Source organism: Ictalurus furcatus, chromosome 21, assembly GCF_023375685.1.
Source record: "Ictalurus furcatus strain D&B chromosome 21, Billie_1.0, whole genome shotgun sequence".
NCBI classification, from domain to species: Eukaryota; Metazoa; Chordata; class Actinopteri; order Siluriformes; family Ictaluridae; genus Ictalurus; species Ictalurus furcatus.
In genome coordinates, this window is record NC_071275.1 from 14586588 (window position 1) to 14607635 (window position 21048).

The window sequence follows — 21048 nt, forward strand, 5'->3', positions numbered from 1 at the left end:
CTTAATTTCAATTCCTCCACAGTTCACTTCCTCAGACATCAAATGAATGTGTCCCTTAATTTGATTAATCAGATTTTATTGGCTACTAGCAGCTATGGTGAGAAACAAAATTAACCAATCAGAATCATGGATTTTCCCCATTTCTTTTTGAAAGAGTTCATTGATATTGTAGTTACAGTCAGTGAAGGGTAGATCCGGTTTTATTAGATCAAATGTCATTTCCCCACTGTTACTAGTATATTATTTTATGGTATTTCATTTCCACGTTATTTATAATATCAAGACTGGTTTACAGTAGATGCCTTAAACAGTTAAACAGCAAATTCATGTCATCACTGCTTCTACGGTTGTCAGGAATCCAGACAAAATGCATGAATGTGTCATACTTCTGAGTTTAATTGCTCATCTGAAATTAATTCCTGTTTACATCACTAAGTGACTATCGGTTTGTAAAAAATAAGTCGTGACATCCTTATACGTATTGTACAAAAGAAATGTTTGATGTTTCACAACACTCCAGAACACCCTGTACTAAGGTTTCCCCCCACTTATAGTGTATGTTGCCAGTAAACATGTTATACATGTTATTGTCTCATAAGCATTGTATTATTTGTATGTACTCTGCTGATGACACACAGATGCTATTACAAGATGTGGAAACTCTTTTCCGGATATGCTTCCTCCTGCTTTCCACACCTTCCTGAGATGACACTACAGCATGAACCTGATTATGGTTTGGTTCCTCCTGCTTCTTGCTGTTTTCAGTTATGATTTATCTACCTTCTGCAGTAAATCATCTCACCTGAATACCTTAAAATATAAAGTTATAAATAACTTGCAAGTGAATAAATCTGCTGCATGCCCTAGTGGCTTGCACCTTCCAATAAGTCTGACAATGATTATTTCAAATGATTATTCATCTTTCTGCGGAAATGGCAAAATAATAATAATAATAATAATAATAATAATAATAATAATAATAATCTAGGTTATATCTTTGGCATTTCTTACTTACCATACAAAGAATGGGGCACTCTTCTTTTTAAAGAAAAATAAAATTATACTGCATGCTTATGGCCTAATAGTTCTCACTTGCATTTTACTAATAATTACTTGCTGTACTGTGGAATACTACATAACCTGACTAACATAACAATGCTATTTTCAATATTTTACTGTTTTAACATGTAAATGTCAATAATATTAATAACATATGAATATTATTTTTATACCTACATATCCTCTTAAAAGGTTTTTGGGAAACTCACACCCTGTTGTGTAATGCGTGTGACCAGGACTGGAAAGAATGAATTCACTTACCGAAATGTCTGTACATGTTCATCTGTCAGGATGATGCACTCAGGTCTGGGTTTAACAAGCCCAAATGTTCCAGTTGTGGCTGTCTTTCACAAATTGTCACGCAGTAAAGCTATGTGACCTCAAGAAACTTTGTCAGTGACTGAACGGAATCAGTGCATCACACATGCCCATGACACACTTGACCTTGCTATCATTTGTGCCTTATTCTAAGGTTTATTTGAGTAGGTGTCTTAGGTACCACAGAGTCAGGGTTGCCAGGTATGCATGAAAAAAAACGACAAATATTAATTTAAAACTAAGTCCCATTTAAAAAATCGAAATTCTCTCCTCCCAGTATTAAATTCGAAACTCACCAGTACCACTTCCAAATATATCTATATATAATATATAATATATAATATATAATATAAGTATAAGCCATTTATAACCCTTTCATACAGTGTCCACACTTATGGATAGCCAATTTAATGCTTTTTTTAACGATAATATTTATCATTCGAAAGAGCAATATGGTAGTTTATCATTTACAATTTTTACAATTCCAAAAAAAAAATAATAAAAAAGAAATTATGTATTTTTTTCTGTTGCCTTCGCATTTGGCTTAAAATGATTATATAATTAAATCCAATGTAAGCAAAACATTCAACCCAATATTAAAAATGAACCCATAGCAGCAGGTCAACTCAGTTCCATGGGAAAATGGTGGCCCTGGCAACAACACTGATGTCCAAAATGACCTATATGATCTTATCATGTAAGAAAGGGCTTAGATACGCTGCTCTATACAGTATAACTTCTTATTAAACTCATGAAAGTCAAACTGCTTGTGTGAAATCTCAATCATTCTTATGATTTCTACCAGTGTTTTACATTTCAGTTATTGTAAAGAAATGGTGGAGGAAGCATTGGTTCCTTTAAGTGGTTTCTCAGCTGTTTTGTTTATGTTCCTCTGGTGAAAGTGGGTCCAGGGATGTGCTCTCACTCTCTGTTTCTGGAATTGTGCTTTAGAGGCAATGTCTCTATGGCACTAACCAAAAGTAAAGGGTTTGTCTCAGTGCCATGGAATGTTATTGAATCCATGACTTATTAGAAAGTTTTAAAGGGTGAGGAAAACAGGCTACATTTGTTACTCCGAATACTGGAAGCTGTAATAAATTACAACAATGGCAGGGGTTCGAAGGGAAGGCCCAGTTATCAGCATTGACATGAGAATGAATTGTCATTTATTCATGTGTCCTAGCAATTTGTTTAGGACAAATCTAAAATCATTTTATAGTGCTTTAAACTCACCAGCAAAATAGAGCTCAAATGTCTTTTTATCATACACATTTTATCAACAGCCTACCAATAGATGTCTGTGATTAGATTAGATTAGATCTGATTAATTATGTCAATAATTATATTGAAGCTGTGCCAAACAGTACCAGTCAGGTCAATGGGAAGTATTTCAATACACATTATAAAACAATGGTGTAACAGCAGAAATAATGTATTGTATATGGTATATGGTACAGTGATTTTGGATCTGATCATAAGTTTTGGGAGAGTTAGATATTGAGTTTTGGAATCAGACTGCTTTTACTGACCCTTCTTAAAATTCTTGAATGGCCTTTGGGCTAGTTTTGCCTTGAAACCTGGCAACCCTGAGCACTGTCATATCTTAAAGTATGATAACTTGGAAACTTATTGCACAAACCAAAATTGTATAATTTGGACCTATTTAAAATTTTACATGCCAAGGCCTGAGGCAACAAACATTATTCTGTAAATATATTTGGAGTTAGTCATGATTTCATGAGTTGAATACATGGTATTGGAGGGTCAGATTTCACATTTTGGAATTGGATTGCTTTTATTGAACTTTGTGTTAGTTTGTGTGCTAGTTTTGTATGACCAGTGCATTGGTTTTGGTTGGCAAACCTGGGCACCACTGTAATATACTGGCTTTTAGAGTACCATGTTTGGTAACTTATTATACAAAATAAGTGTATATAATTTGGGCCTATTATTGATTTTACATGCCAAGGCCTGGGGGGAAAGCATTACTCTGTAAATATATTTGGCAAGATTAGTCATGATTTTGGAGTTTAGTCACACTTTGAGGTTTGGAACTGGGCTGCTTTTAGTAACCCCTGTGCTAGTGTTTTACCTAGTTCTGAATGGACAAAGAGCTGGTTTTACCCTGAAGTCCTGGCAACCGTGAGCACCACCATATTATCTTGGCTCTTGAAGTTTGACAACTTGACAACTTATTGAACAAGTGGGTATAATTTGGATCTATTTTCGATTTTCCATGCTAAGGCTTGACGGAGAAAGCATGACATGACAGATCCTTTTGGTTTTTCCTATATGCAGTGCTTAATTTGTAAATCTGCAGGTCCTGGAATGATAAGAGGTTAGTGATCCGGCAGGTCAGGAGGCACGCTAAAGGTCACGGTCCTCGAACTTACAGACATGTAAAAGTGCTTTCCAGTAACTCATGTAGCCAACAATATTCAATGCTGATTGGTAGGCCTATGTAATTGATCACACTGGCACAGCGACATAATAGCATAACTAACTTAATAACAGTGAGTATTCTCAGTACAAAGGGAAACATTTATGGATTGTACATTCTATCAGTTTATGTGCTGTCACCTCAGTTAGCTACAAAACACATTTTCCCAAAGCACTTCGTAAACAAAGCTACATTTCATACAGTAAGCTTACTTACAATAAACATTAACTGCACAACATAATCAAGAAAAAAATCATCTTACCTAAGACAAAATATTCCACAATTGTGGGTCACAAATGAGATTCATTATGGAGAAACCCTGCTCATGCTCCACTCAAGATCAGTGTGGTATTCATAGCCATCAGTCCTTCTGGGACTTTTTGTCTGTTTGAGTCCCTGTACTCCCTAAAAGCCTGAATAACTGTACATGGGCTGTTAACTGTATTTAATTCCGGGTAATCAATCTCACTTACAAAGCCATGTGCAGATTGACAGAGTTTAGCCTCGTAAGTGCTTCTAAAACCTTCCACAGTCAGGCTAGTGCTATCACTGATAGTCATGGGAACAGTCTCCAAACCGCTTCATCACTGACCTGCTGTCCTTCGCTCTATTGGACTCTTGCCTTTTCACTATTTTGTTTGTGTTCTTTAAAATGCTGGTAATGATAACCGCTTTATTTTCGCCATGACACAGACTACAAAACATGCTACATGACTTCGTGACAACAAATTCAGGTGAACTTTGAACTTGAAATGATTGCATTATGTGAAAGAGGCTATTGATTGGCTATTAGCAATATTTGAGCATTTCTATTGCAGTTTATATGTTTAAATGCCGTTTAAATGCTGTTGATAATATTGCTGCGTGAGACTTTCCATCCAGCTGCATTGGTGCCGGATCCACATAAAACGGTTCTGGAACGCAGGTGTGCTATATTTCAGAGGTGCCAGATCCTGACGGCAGGATCCAGCTGCAATATATGTGATTTAATTAGGTCAGAAACCTAGCAATGCTCTTCACATTTCTGACAAAATTGCTGAACAGAAAAAAAGTCACAGAAAGATCATGTTTATTATTTATGTGAACGCTAAACATATACATATTAGCAATCATTTACAAGAGCTACTTTCATTCCTAGTCTAAAAGCATCATGTATATCATATATTCAAATTCTTATATGAAATTTTGGTGTTCTGTCTTGCAGCATTTATAGTGCAGTCTGCACAAAGATGGAACTGGCAATATAAAAGTAGCTGGAACAGGTCAGATATAAATATTTTGAAGGATTCGGAGACAGTACACCCAGTCAGGAGGCAGCTGATGATAATCTATCTTATTGCCATCCAGTCGCAATATCTTTATATGTGAATATGACATTAGACCCACTGTCCTGCAGAGACTGCTGACGTTAAATTCTGGAAAGAAAGAATATAATAAAATAAATCACACAGTTAGCAACATTTTCATATATAATAATATGGTTTGTAGAGTTTGTAGAGGGTTTCAATTTAGCACCACCAGACCTAGCTCATGAAAAATTACAAACTTAGTAATATGTGGGGAAAAACACTAAACAGTGAAGACCACTGGATCTCCAGTGTTGAAAGTGGTATTGGAAGCTCTGCTATAAAATGTATTCAATGCTTCCTAATGTTGTTTTCCTAAGTATGATCATTCTCTGTTGTTGGAAAACCATATATACTAGTCATTTCCAAGCTGTCATCATCTGGACCACATGAAAATGTCCCACTTATACAGAAGCTCAGTTCTTCAGACTAAATGAAATGGGTTACATGTGTATTGGTATTACTATTCAATATGAAGGCTATATTAAAGAGAATGGAAAGAGCTATATTCCTGCAGCAATGGGCTCTCTTTGGACACCGAAAGATGATGTCTGTTAAAGTGAGGAGACTGTCTGAGACATTCAATTCATGTGTCCAAAGTGTTACTGAATCTATGTTTGGTCTTGTTGATGATTGTATTCTGTGTCATCTCTGCTGAAGATCTTTGAGTAATATAAGCCCTCATTCTTTCCTCCTTCCAGTAGGAATATGTGGCTCCAAATGTTTTCCCTTCAAAATGTTCTGTCTTTTTCCTGTTTTTAGGATAATGTCTAAAAAAAAAAAAAATCATTTTTTATTCTAATATTAAAACAGCTGTCCAATACAAAACCAGGCCAAATTAGGTCCAACATTAGAGCTTCCCTAATAATGGTCCTATATGTATAGAAATATTGATAGTGAACTATGGTTAAAGCATGATGTTTTTTTTTTCCTTGTTCAAATCGTCAAATCATAGCATGTTATGCAATGGTAATTCTTCTAATCAAATTCAGTCTGAGAAATGTCGAGAGAGGGGAGAACAGAAAGTGCTTTTGGCACTGAGTCTTTCTGGAGTGTTCACAGATGAGTCCAGATGTTTCTCCCTCACCTCATGTGTCTCACAGCAAAAAAAAAAAACCTCTCTCTTTCCATTTATACTTATCACATTTTCCATAATATTTCTCATAGTCTCGTCCCGTCTAAATGTTGATGTCACGTCGCCAGAGATTACATCATGTATATGACAGCATGATTTTTCCCATTACTGATTTCCAACATGCAAACACTACAACAGGCTTTAGACGTCAAACATCACAAGACTGGTAGGTTGTGCAGGTTCTGGCCAGTGTAAAACAATGACATCAGAGACACTTCTTCAGAAAATAGTGTATAGTGTATATTTAGATTAATAAATCATGTAGCAAAATAGAGTTCTTTAAGCTGTTAAGACCACTCTCAAAACGTGCTTATTAATTTTACTATAAATGCATTTTTAAATTCAAGAACTGTATTAAAGTAAGTTCCTGTTTGGTCCAGTGAGAATTACTGCAGTTGATGGATTGAAGAAGTTGAGGATTGTCTATGGCAGCTGTTCTTGTTCTCAGTGGTCCCTCTTTTCCTGCAGCTAACTATGATAAAGTGGATTAGTGTTTTCATTTGAGCATGCTGAAAGTGCAGTAGGGTTCCTATGAAAAATAAACAGATTTGGCAGACACAATCAGACTTGCAAGTCACGTGGTAACATGATACAGTAACACGGGTATTTTCAAAACACGGAAAGTCTCCGTATTGTCGGTATCCTAAAGGATTTACAGCTAAAACAGTGTCGTCATTTTGAAAATACCTGCATTACCATGCTGCATTAGCACAAGCCTTACAAACCTGATTGTGTTTGTAGCAACGAGAAGAAGATTCATGAGTCTGGTAAGACTAACCAGAAGTGGGCAATGCCCAGTATGTTAAAAATAGATTAATAATAAAATTATTAATCTTGTTCAAATAGTGTAGTGGTAGACGTTAAAATACTTTGCAGCAGAACATCTCATTCTGCGCGTTCCACTGAAAGTTTAATACATTGCTATATAATGTATGCTTGTGCCAGAATGTTGATATTCAATGTATAAACTTACATTGACATTTTTCTTGAAACAATATCTCAGTATTTTAAAATGTCAAGAAAGTTTATTAAAATGTTAGTATGGATTTAAAAGTGCATCTCAAAAAATCTGAATATCGTGGAAAAGTACATTTTTTCCTGTAATTTAATTCATAAAGTGGAACTTTCATATATTCTAGATTCATTATGCATGAAGTGAAATATTTGAAGCCTTTTTTGTTTTAATCTTGATGATTACAGCTTACAGCTCATGGAAATCAAAAATCCAGTATCTCATAATATTAGAATAAAGAATTTATAATACAGAAATGTCGACCTTCTGAAAAGTATGTTGATTTTTCATGAATTTCTGCATCAATGCGGCGTGGCAGGGAGACAATCAGCCTGTGGCACTGCTGAGGTGTTCTGGAAGCCCAGGTTGCTTTGATAGCGGTCTTCAGCTCGTCTGTATTGTTGGGTCTGGTGTTTCTCATAGATTCTCTATGAGGTTCAGGTCAGGCGAGCTGGCTGGCCAATCAAGCACAGTAATACCAGTTGCTAGTAGTTTTGGCACTGTGGGCAGGTGCCAAGTCCTGCTGGAAAAGGAAATCAACATCTCCATAGAGCTCGTCAGCAGATGGTTAGCATGAAGTGCTCTAAAATCTCCTGGTAGACGCTGCATTGACTCTGGACTTGAGTAAACACAGTGGACCAACACCAGCAGATGACATGGCACCCCAAATCATCACTGACTCTGGAAACTTCACACTGGACTTCAAGCAACTTGAATTCTGTGCCTCTCCACTCTTCCTCCAGACTCTGGGACCTTGATTTCCAAATGAAACACAACATTTACTTTCATCTTCCCCGTGATTGTGGTTGTGTGTACTGATCCAGACTGAGAGATTAAAGACTCAGGAAAACTTTGCACATGTTTTGAGTTAATTATCTGATTAGAGTTCTTCTCAGGTCCACATTTCTGTATTATAAATTCTTTATAGAGCTGCAACTAATGATTATTTTGATAATCGGTTAATCTGTTGATTATCTTTTCAATTAATCGATTCGTTCACTATTTCATTATTGTGAAGTGATGTCACTGACGGGGGTTATCCACAGTGATGTCACAGACCCAACTAATCGATAATGAAATTCGTTGTCGATTATTTTAATTATCAGTAGTTATTTTCGATTTTATTGGTTATTGGTTGCAGCCCTAATTCTTTATTCTAATATTTTGAGATACTGGATTTTTGATTTACATGAGCTGAAAGCCGTAATTCAGCGACCTGCATTGTATTATCTCACCTCTGATACGGTTAACCTCTAGGTAAAGGTACTGCAGGGTGGTGGGAACAACTGGGATTTCAGTTAGCTGGTTGAAGGAGAGGTCTAGTTCCACTAGCGAAGTCACGTTGAAGACACCAGGGCCCAGGCCATCATTTTTCAGCTGGTTGTTGCGTAGACGCAAATAACAGAGTCTCTTAAAGCCTTGGAGGCTGTCCTCAGCCATGCCTGTCAGAGCGTTGTGTGAGAGGTATAGCTGCTGAACAGATGGAGGCAGATGCTTGGGGAAAGTGCCCAGGACATTCCGACTGAGGTCCAAAAGGTTTAGGATTGAAAGGCCTGGTGATGAACATGACAAACATTCACAACACTATGATTCCTGTGTTTACATATTATAACTATGAGAGTTGTAATTCACTGTTTCCAGGGAATTTCAGTTTTGAATGTACAAATGGATGTTTTAAAGATACAGTAACTATTAGAGATTTGACCTAGATAATAAAAGGGAAGCGACAAGTTACTAATCAGTGCACTGAAAACTCTTTCTCAATTTAAGGCCATACCTTTGAAGTCAGTTTCTTCAATAGTTCTCAGACGGTTGCCTTGAAGCAGAAGCAGTGTTAGATTCTGTAAGTTCTCAAAAGCTCCAGGGCCAATTTTCTCAATTTGATTGTAAGCCAGTCTTAGCTGCTTGAGTCCACCAGGCAGCCCTGCTGGCACCTCGCTCAAGTTGTTATGGTTCATGAAAAGGTTCACTAATTGGGTCAAATTGACCAGTGACCTACCATCAAGCCTCTCACTGAGAAGCTGGTTTTGGTCCAAAATGAGCCAGCGTAAATTAGTGGTATTGACAAAGGCTTTAGCGTTAAAACCAGTGATCATGTTAGCCTGAAGGAAAAGGTATTTTGTTCTGGACGGAAGACTTTCAGGAAACTGCTCCAGGCCTTTGTGGTCACAATACAAAGCTGTGGGCCACTGAATTGCACAGTCACATTTCACAGAACAGTTCTGGTTGCTCACCATCCATGACCAGCTGGAGTCCACTCGATTCCTGAGGGTGAAAATTGTGGGCTCACCTAGAAATCGGTCGATCTGCAGAGGCAAGCCACCATAATCAGTGTCTACAGTCATGGCCTGCATTTGCCCACACACAGACAGTATTACGAGAAGCGGCCTGATGTCCATGGGTTGGCCTGAATAAGATAAACAAAAAGAGTATGTAATGACACACTGTGCTCGTGATATGGTTTATTATTACAGGGTGCACAGGATGCACCTTTAGAAACATACAAACCATGGGAAGCATAGTTTTATTAAATAGCAGCTTGCACATATGCCATTAGAAAAATAGCGTTAGTCGTAGCTTGTTTTCCCTGTATCTCATCAGCTTTTTCCATGCAGACAGATCTTGCCTTAATTCTTTTGTGACCCATGTTTAAAAAGAATCCCACTTATGTACCATTTTGCTTGCATTCCTTAACATTAATTAGTTTTGTTTGCATAGTTTGATTCCTAATCTAAATCTAAAAGACTGCAACTGCGCTCCATTTTTCCTCTAACATTGCATCGTTTTTTCCATTTCAGATGTGTGAGAAGCAGCCTAAGCACAATAGATCATAATTTTGTTCACATGTAGCAAGAATGTCCATACCTCTCTTTCCAGCTGACGGGTTTTAGTCTGCAGAGTCCCTGATACAGGTTTGTCTGGTTTCTTATTGCAGCCGCATACACAGGATACTGCAAGGTGTTTGCACAGAGTTTACCTCGCCACAGAAGAATTCCTCAATGCTTCATGGCCAAAACCCCAGAGTCCTTCAGGATTTCTTTTCCATACCCCTCAACCTCCCACCCTCTGTCTGTTCCTCCGTTTGTAGCCTATGGTTGCAGTCTGGCTACTGAGCAACATTTAACAGAAATGGAAATTGAAAAGGTACAGGATAATGCAGAAGAGAATATGCTGGGCATTTACCCCTATAAATCTTTATTGCAAGGCATCAGGAAAAGATACGCACCTGTTCTGCAAAGTTCTCTTGGCATGCATATTAACAGGATGTCATGTAATGTTTGTTCATAGATGCTGTTTACACTATTGCATTATATGCAGAAATGCATGCAAATAAATTCTGAGGTTAGTAACAGATGGCCATTTAGCACGATTGCCAGGAATGTGCCAAATCACAATATTTCATTTCATTCAGCAAATATTTTTATCAAGAGCCTGTTCTAACTAATGAGTGACATACGTGGCTGCTTAGGGCCCTGCAGCTGCCAGGGAACCCCTAATAAATGTTGGCCTATGAGGATATATTCACACATAGTTCTAGAAAATAAAATTGTTTGGGTTCATGTGTTCCATCATGGCTCTGACTTAAATCTACACTACATACATTGTGTACATGTCTAAACAATACACCACACCATTTATGGTACACCATTACACGTATACCATGTATGGTATACTATATAGACATACTATTCAATGCAGTGGTTGGGGACATAGAACATTTCTTGAAATTAAGTGCTTAAAGTAGATAAGGGAAAAGAGATGAGAAGAATGGAAAAAGTTATGTCTTTGGTATTCTTTGTTTTTATAAAACTTTTTTAGTAGCACAACAGCACAGCAGACCCAGGGTAAATTTCTTAAAAAGAGGCTAATTTTCTTTTTGTTAACAGTGTACTCATGGCACATCATTTCGCACTCAGAATTTGTGTTCTTTAATCAGTATTATGGTATAATGATCTATTCCAATTTATTAACGAGAAACTCTTTAATAATATGCAACTGATTGCCAACGCTTAATCAAATACTTATTCAAAATCTCCAAATCTGATGTGAAGGAGGGATTTTGTCTAGTGTGAAAGTTGTGCAATAGTATATTAGTTTTGTTTGTCCTGTGGAGATACTACAGATCAATACGATTGTTTATTCTGCCACCATGTCACCCCCACTTGAGGAGGTTGCTGTGACAAAAGTTGTCATTCTGGTAAGGGCCCTTATTCAAAGTTTGCTCAAATTGTTTAGGGCCTCCAAAAGGCAAGAAAATTGGCATAATGTACACACACATTGATTGGAAGAGTCTTGTGGGTGATTCTGTCTCAACATACAGTTAAATTATCAAGGTAAGTTCAAAGCTACCATACGTGCATGGAAAAGACACTCAGAAAAACTTTCTCAGTAAAACTCCCATTTCAGTTTTCTACACCATCCCTGGGAGGAATATAATGCAAGGGACTGCTGGGACTCTGCAAATGGTGTCATTGGCTAAAACCATGACTGGAGCAGAATGGAATGGAGAGAAAAAGTCTGTGTGTGTCCTGCTTCCCCCCACATACCCATGCACAGTAGTTTTACACAAGGCTACAGTACAGCTGGAGTGGACCTGGGGAGCCAAACAGACCCTCTATGTGTATGTGTGCATGTGTGTGTGGGTTAGCTGTAAAATCCTCCTCAGTAAGAAAAGGAAACAGAACTTTGGGCATAAATGTCCAGAGTGGTCAGAGTGCCACTTATCCATAGTAGTGAACAATAATAAATAAATAATAAAGCTTTATTTTATGGATGTGTTTATGGATGATGCCATGCATCTATTTATTTCATATCAGACACATTGTCACCATTCAAGGTTCATTTTACTTTTTGCATAACTTTACATAATTTCTCCTGGCATAAACACAGAAATCCAATCTGTAGAAATTCAACATTTCTGAAGAGCTGAAACAAGTTTCAGTGATATATTCAAAGTGGGAAAGTTCAGTTATAATGTAGTTTCGTGTCTGTAGTCCAAAACAGATTTCATACTTTCCCTCCAAAGCTACAATATTTGTTCACTGTGGTTTGAAGAGGCCTAAAACTTCTTATGTCATGTCACAATCAGGAAGACTTGCAGCTAGATGAAAAAATCTGCACATGGCAAACCTTATGAGAAATCCTTAGCTGTTCAATGTTAAGTACTGTGTTATTGGGTTGTTGTTAACTGTGTTGTGCATATGAAAAATTTTGAGCATTCATGCACATTCTGTTATAACCATATTGTTTATGCAAGATAGCATAACATTCTAACATTCTAACTAAAAACTATAATACATTCTAACTCAACATTCTCACTACAAATAACTTAATAATTGGTATATGATAGAGCTGAAATAATATATATATATATATATGATTGATTATATGATTGTGCCCTGCAATGGTTTGGTCCCCTGCATTGTGCAGTGAGTCCCATGGGATAGGCTCCAGGCTCCCCTGCGTCCCTGTGTAGGATAAGTGGTATGTAAAATAGATGAATGGATGGAATGATAAACCAAAGTGTCAAGCATTTACATTTTCATCATAAAAGTGGCTGCCACTTTTATCCAAAGCAACTTACAACTGAGACAGGATACAACTAACAGATGAGAGTTAAGGGTCTTACTCAAGGACAGTGGCAGATTGGCAGTGCTGGGATATGAACTTATACCCTTCCAATCAGTATCCAAAACCTTAATCAACGTGCCACCACTTCCCAGTTTTGAGTGCACATGCATGCTGAAACCATTAAAAAAAAGTCACATAGTGATGTGACAAATTATTTGCAGTAAATGCTGCTATCATACACTGTCCTTAGAACCTTCTCAATATCCAGTTCCATGGTGACAGGTAGCAACAGCACAGACTTTCCAGAGTGTCACGCCTCTAAATAATATCACTGAGGAGTAGCTCCTCATCTCATAGAATAGCATGCCAAAGTAGGGGCTGGACACATTTTTAGGCCATTCTGATGTTCCCCAACCAGTGGTCCAGCCTCTGTTTAGACAAGGGAGCCCCCTGTGGCTTTAATCCATTGTAGATAAACAATTGGTCTGAGAATCGGATGGTTGCAATTTGGTCTAAATAATATGGTAGGGAATATATCACATGCATTAGTGGATGCTCTGCAGGCGCACTTTCAGTGAAGGCTGCCGCGTCAGTTTACTGATTCACAAAATTTGATGATATGATCTTGGGCAAAAATCATGAGATCACCTGAGTGCCATGTGGCTAACAAAGCATGCAAGGCAAGCTTATCACCAGAGGATTTAACTCTCCAAGTCCTTTAGCCAAGGTGATTGGTAGCAAAAAGGCCATTTTCAGGGATACCCATTTCAAGGCAGTGTCCTCAAAGGGAAACCCCACAGTGAACTCCAATCCATTCTGAGATTGTTACACTGGTGTCATGACCAGGGAGCTGCTTGAGGAACAATGTATCATGCTCATTTGGTCCCATCTTTGCCAGGATAACACTCTAGGATGATGCTGGGTTGTACCTGGATATGGTTGAGGGCTAGCCAAAGAATGAGTTCGGCTCCATGTCCAGGCTTTTATCACTGGACTGGCTCAGATGGCAACCCATAGTCTGGCACCCAAGGGCCAGCTGGAGCATCTAGCCATCAGAAGAGCCATGCTCAAGTGGGTCAGTCTGTCCCCATAGGGGTACCCTCAGCAGTTATGCTCAAATTGTTCTATCTCTAGCTCAAAATTGCTGCCAAGTGGCAAGGACGCTGTAGGACTGCATGGCAGGGTGAGGAAGTCAAGTATGAGGTATTACAGAGTCCCATAGGCCTTCAGACAAACCAAGTAAGCTTTGGATTGGTTAGGTGGATGAATGTTCTCTTGGCTTCCCCTTGGGTCATGGGCAGGTGCGTCCCCATATTGATAAGACTGCTGTGACAAAATGGAGATGAGACAGTTAATGGAGCTGAGGGAATATTACCATAGAGTTATGCCTAATTATTTGAACCTCACCAGCCCTTTGAGCAATCTTTCTACAAATGGAGCACCAGATCTGGTCCAGTGGTTGGAGCAGTGTTCTCTGATTTTTTTTTTTAAAGAATTTTTTGCTGCAAATTGATGTGGTGTATTGAGAGCTTGGGACCATTGTGTCCCAGGTGTTGGAAGGTCTCCATGCAACAGTCAAAATACAGCACCACTGAAAAGGAGTGTGTGGCCAAAGTGGGTAGGCCTCAAACAACTGTTCGCTGTTTTCATCCTCTGTTTGAACCATGCTCCGCTGCAGTGGCTCCGCAGCATGAGGTATGCCAACATGCAGATCCTTGGTATTTGGCATTACAGTCTTTTAAATTCACAGTGGTTCACAGGCCAGGGGCACAGATGGTAGGGGCCGATATTCTCTCTTGTCAGTGGGGTGGACTGTTGCAGGCTGGATGGCTTCCTGGTCTGCATCGGGCAGTGGGGTTATGTAGCAACTGGGGGTATGATTTAAAGTGGGACTTCTCTGGGTGGGAGATGCTATTAGCCAATAGAGGAGACAAGGCCTCTTGTAAAAATCTCAAAAGCAGTCACAATGCAATGGAAAGGAAAACCTTTATTAGCATCTGTGTTCTGGGATACTGGGAACCTGTAAATGTGTCACACAAATCCACTGATGTTAACCAGTCCTTTAGTGGCAGGGGGCACCAGGGGCACTCAGACACCTACCAGGGCTCTGAGGGCATGACCCTCCTGTCAGTGTGAGACAAACAGTGCCTTTGTGATTGCTGGAACATGGAAATGGGTTGCAGTGACATCAATGTACCATGGGAACCTTCAGATTAGCTGTGCTGGCTTTGTGATTTTGAAACCTGCGCACTCTTATCCAGTGCCTATCTGGGGTCAGTCCCAGCACTCATGACACATTTTGCAGTTTTGGTAGCCATTCATTCACATTAATCCATGTGAGTTGGAAAAAATGTTGATATAGAGAAAATGTGATTCATCTTATAAAATTGGAGCTCTTTGTTCTTTCACCTTGTCTGGACACATGATTTCTAGAAAATATCAACTCAGTCCTGAAAGTATTACGTTCTGTCTGATGCAAAGTGGTTGTGAAAAGGTAGCGCATGCCATTCCTCTCAGAGCACAGCAGTCTGGCAGTCTAACTTCTTTTCCATGAAAACAGGAGGAAATTAACCATGCAGTGCTTTTGAGGGCGCTTTCTCCATGAACATCGACTGGGAGGGAATGTGACTAAGAAGGAATAAATGCGGATGAGGAATAAAATGTTTATTTATTTATTTGTATTTAATTTATATCAAATGCATGTACATTTGAACCTCTCCATTTATCTACATACATGAGCTACACAAGGAGGCATGGTTTTGTATTTTTATAACATGATTCTAGACAGGAATCTGTCAGAAAAATATTTTTTTAGGTTCTTTTGGTGGTATGCACATTGTGCAGAAAATCTTCAAGTAACATTGTGCAATGAAAATCTCCGCTCAACAGCATAAACAGCAGTTCTTGGACTAAGACTGACACAGAGAGTGTCTTGCTGATGAACAACATGTGAATGATTAAGCCGCTGCTGATTAAGCTTGCAAAAATGAAACCCAGGGTTCTGCAGCACCCCTCTGTAGCCATGTGCTCCTAATTTTCCACTACTCATACTTATCCTCATCTCATCACATAAACTTCATATCAGACCTCCCCAAAACAAAATGCGTAATAAAAAAAATTAATAAATAAAAGACACACACACACACACACACACACACACACACACACACACACACACACACACACAGTGCCATAAGATCCTTTACATCCCTGTCATATACACACTGTGTATAATTCTGCATGCATGTTGCAGAATGCATATGCAACATACAGCAGAGCTTCCTGTTTGTTGGATACATGCAGGTTAGTTGAGCGTTTCATTTTCCTCTGGCTGGCTGCGATGGAGCGCTGTGTGGAAGGTTTGCGGTTGGTCCTGTGTGTAAAGCCAAGCCACACACAGGCTGGTTGAAAGTGGTAGGTGTTACTCTGTGCTCGGCAGACATGAGATTTGACTCATCTTGCTCTCGTTTGCTCTTCCAATACATGAACACAGGACCATTTAGTCATATAACGAAACATGCAGCAACAGAAGCCAGAGGATGTATCTGTCAGAGGAGGTTTGAAAGAAAATGCACTCATTCAGATTTACTCTCCTTAACAAGTGTTAATATGAAAGGCAGTTTAACTCATTAATCGACCCATCGGTTAATCAAGGCTTACATTCCTATTAGTTTCATGCACTGTTCCATGGATAATTTATTGTAGTTACTGAATAATATGCTATTCTGATAGTAACAGTATAAACATGCAGTTTAATGGTTGAAATATATAGATAGAAAGAACTTCCTATAAAAACTGACATCTATGGGAGTATTTTCAGTAAGATCGTTTTACCTCATGTTCTGCAGGAGAAAAAAGCACAAATTACAGATTCTCTTGGCTCTCCCACGTGTGAGAACCAGAGGGCGCCCTATACCTCAAACCACAAGCACCAGGCTTTAAGGCTTATTAAACTCAGTTTCATTGTATACTGTATGTGTTTGATTATCAATGGTCTTACAGTGGATTTTCCACCCTTTTGTTGCTCACATGTTTCTGATCTATTGTTTGCTTTTTTATGTTTTGGGAAAAGAATGAAGTGATTTTGATGGGATCATAATGATTACCACATGGGCCGGGAGGAAGTGTATACCCAGTTCAGAAGGGAATGTATATGCTTGATTGAACAGCAGTGGGAAACTCTTTGGTTAAATACAGCTGTGAGTTGAGGAAATATTTTGAAGACCTTATTTTACCATCTTTATAAATCATTTGCTGCTTAGTGAACCAAGTGCCTGCTGCAAATACTGGTATGGCAGATTGGTTTAATGGTGATATACTGTAAATAAATCATTATATAAATGAAGTAGGGTAAAATGTACTGCTTTTAAGGTTGTGCTGGCTTTATATTTAAATAAATGAAAGTAAACATGAACATTTCATTTTGTGGACTATTTATCAACTTTCCATTAATGAAAGAAGAAAACCTAAACAAGTCAAATAGCTTTAGTATTACTTCAATGGAAAATTCACAAACATACTGTTTGTATGTACAAGTGTGCTGACATCTGAATGTTATGGACATGTGTTTTGTGTTGGGAATCCTATGGTGCTCTTTTAGGGGTCAAAGGTACACATTGCCGCTATGCAGTCAGCCTGAGAGCAGTGCATACTGGCCCTGTGGGATAATCCTGAGTTGTGAGTGCTTAACTATATATAATGAGCATGAAGCTAGATTCAAAGATAAACAGCCTTAACTTAGCTGGCTTAATACTCAGCATTATATTTGCATACTTGCAAATTTAGTTAACTCATCCATCTAGTAGAAGAAGAAGAAGAATCTTTGTAGTATAATCCTCAAAGGAAATGGAAACAGTCTCAATAAATCAAAATGTCATGTTGAAATGCACCATGGGCACCTGGTATATATTATAACTCCATCAATATGTCCATTTTCTGTACCGTCTATCCTACACAGGGTCGCGGGGAGCCTGCAGCCTATCCCAGGAACTCGGGGCACCTGGTCGGACACCCAGGACGGGGTGCCAACACATTGCAGGACACACACACATACACACGCACACACACACACACACACACACACACACACTCTCATATTATAACTTTCTTTTATTATTTCTTTCACATATTATACAATTCTTTATATCCATTACATAAGAAAGTGTATTGTACAATAGTTTTTATTGACTACCACAGTTCTGTGTATGTTTATGAGAAAGCAAAACTATCTTATAGTGATAGACATTCTTCTCTTGCTATATATTAATGGGGAATGACGGCACACTGTCTTGATTGACACACTTCAAATATGTAAACACAGATGGAATATGTGGTACAGTGTGTTTAAAGTAATTATAATGCTATTCTGGTATGGCCACATGCCTGTGGATTAATTTGCTAAAGACACATACCAATGACACAACAAGAGCTTCAGGTTGTGAAAGTCCTCTGACGCTATTTGCTTTCCGGTAGATGACATCTGGTAGTTGAATACTTTTCCTTATATTTAATGATTAAATGCACATGTTTCCCTATTGCAATGCTGTTCTTTTCTTTTCTTTTATTAAGGCTAATTTTATTCTTTCATCCATTCATTTATCAATCTTCAGTAACTATTTTATCCTGGTTAGGGTCACAGTGGATCTGAAGTGTAGGACCAGGAACTACTACTGTTAGGTCCTGGAGCAAGGCCCTTAACCCTGAACTACTCAGTTGAATAAAATGAGACAAATGTAAGTTGCTCTGGATAATGGTGTCTGCCAAATGCCGTAAAGACAATAATTGCCTTTTGGTAATCTCAGGAAAAGGAGGCTTATGGCACTTTCTGCATTAAGATAGGATAAGATAAGATTAAAACTTTATTGATACCACACTGGGGAAATTCCCTCGTTACAGTAGCTCAATTACACAAAAAAACAGATTAGAATAAAAAAAATTGTATATATGTGTATGTATGTGTATGTGTATATATATATATATATATATATATATATATATATATATATATATATATATATGTATATATATATACACACACACACACACACACAGAGAGAGATAAGAATAATAGTAGTAAAAATTATAATAATGGTAATAAATACACTATGAACACCACAATTTATGTACAGATGAATACAAATATGAATATATACAGATGAGTAACACCTCGTTTATATACAGATAAGTGATAAATGGATTATTGCACAGTTAACAGTAGAGGTTGAGCAACAAATAGTAATAAGTGAATAAATGTTCATATAATATCATTATGTTGTTTTTTTGCATTAAAGAGTCTGACTGTAGGGATGAAGGACCTGCAGTAGCGCTCCTTCTTACACTGACGGTGCAGCAGTCTGCTGCTGAAGGAGCTGCTCAGGGACCCCAATGTCTCATACAGGGGGGTGAGAGGAATTGCCCATGATTGACACCAGGTTAACAAACATCCTCCTCTCCTCTACTACCTCTATGCTGTCCAGAGGGCAGACCAGGACAGAGCTAGCCCTTTTAGCCAGTTTGTTAAGATGTTTCCTGTCCCTCTCTGTGCTCCCGACGTCCCAGAAGACTACAGCATAGAAGATAGCAGATGCTACCACAGTGTCATAGAACGAGTCCTGCACACACCAAAAGACCTCAGTCTTCTCAGCAGGTGGAGATGACTTTGTCCCCTTTTATACAGGACATCTGTGTTTATGGACCAGTCCAGTTTATTGTTTAGGTGAACACCCAGGAATTTGTACATCTCCACCCTCTCGATGTCAACACTCTGGATGTTCACCGTGTAGACCAGTGTGGCCTCCTACGGAGATCGACGGCCATCACCTTTGTCTTGTTGGTGTTGAGGCAGTGGTGATTTAACTCACACCAGTTGACAAAGTCAGCGATGACCTCCCGGAATTCCTCATCGTTCTCTTCTGATACTCATCCAACAATGACACTATCATCAGAGAACTTCTGCATGTGGCAGCTGCTGGTATTATGCCTGAAGTCCACTGTGCACAGGGTAAAGAGAAAGGGAGTGAGCACTGTACCCTGTGGTGATTGTTGGTGATCCATGCAGCCAGTTGGCGCATTATTCATTTGAATAGTTAAGACACAAAATAACCCCATATCAATAATTTCATTTAAGCTCACTCATGCTTTGTGTGGGAATAGTAAATGTTGCTTTAGTCAGTCCTAAAGTTTTACAGATTCCTTGCCTGCTGATTACTTGTCCCACTGTTACTGAACTTCTGTGATTCAAGTATTACTACCACACATGGCAAATCCAGACATCATTCACAAAGCTTGCACCTGGAAAGGGTTTACGGTCCAAAGGCACAGAGCAGCACGAATATTAAGTGTTTCCTGATGATGGTATTAACTCCATATGGGAACGAGATATCAGTGCCTGCATGAAAGGGCACTAAAATAGGGAAGCCAGAGGATGAATTTTGACACTGTTCTCTTGTCGTTTTGTTGTCGTCTCCCATTAGTGGTCTCATGAAATTAAGTGAATGTGGAAAATAAGTCCAAAAATCATTATCACAATACTTTTTTGTATTTGTATACACAATACAAATTTTGATATGCAGTTCTCGAAATCCAGTGGGTTTTTGAAATAAACACACCATAATTTGGAATAATTATGACACTTGCAGTTGGTCTTTATTATTGTACTACCGATACTCCAAACCTTGATCATCCATCTTCAGGAATCACTTTATCATCATTTTAGAGTTGTGGTGGATCCAGAGCCTATCGCAGGAACACAGGATGTGTAATTGGAATACCACCCTGGATGGGACATAAGTCCATCACAAGGCACCATTCACACACACACATTCAGACACAGGGGCAATTTACTGTAGCCAAACTCCTCACAAACATTAACTGATTGAATTGAGCTGAGGACCCTGTAGCTCTGAGCCAGCAATGCTACCATCTGCGCCACTGTGCTGCCCACAATATACTTAAAAAAAGTGAAAATGAAACAATATCATATCAGCATAGCATGCAGCGATGTAGCAAACAACTTGCAATTTGGTTAAGGTCCGGTGATTGACCTTCCATTTTTCCTCATGATAAAGTCCTTTGTTGAATTGGCAGTGTGTTTTGGATCATTGTCTTGTTGCATGATAAAGTTCCTCTCAATTAATTTCTTTGTAAATGGACAGACAAAATGCTCCTG

General features: G+C 38.6%; 1 protein-coding gene across 1 annotated transcript; it reads right to left on the reverse strand.

The window, feature by feature from the left end:
• Positions 1–4880: 4880 nt before the first annotated feature.
• Positions 4881–10415, reverse strand: zgc:113307 (uncharacterized protein LOC553753 homolog). The gene is made up of 4 exons (XM_053653061.1): positions 10176–10415; positions 9088–9717; positions 8546–8863; positions 4881–5232 (listed from the first exon to the last, which is right to left on the reverse strand). The coding sequence occupies exons 2-4, from the start codon at positions 9707–9709 to the stop codon at positions 5081–5083; spliced, it is 1092 nt and encodes a 363-aa protein (XP_053509036.1). The 5' UTR covers positions 9710–9717; positions 10176–10415; the 3' UTR covers positions 4881–5080.
• Between the last annotated feature and the right edge of the window lie 10633 nt (positions 10416–21048).

Coding starts and splice junctions, on each gene's coding strand:
- zgc:113307 (XM_053653061.1), bottom strand. CDS start 9,709: ATGGACATCAGGCCGCTTCTCGTAATACTGTCTGTGTGTGGGCAAATG. Junction 8,864..9,087: donor TGAAGAAACTGACTTCAAAG/GTATGGCCTTAA, acceptor GTTCATCACCAG/GCCTTTCAATCCTAAACCTT. Junction 5,233..8,545: donor AGAGGTTAACCGTATCAGAG/GTGAGATAATAC, acceptor CTTTCTTTCCAG/AATTTAACGTCAGCAGTCTC.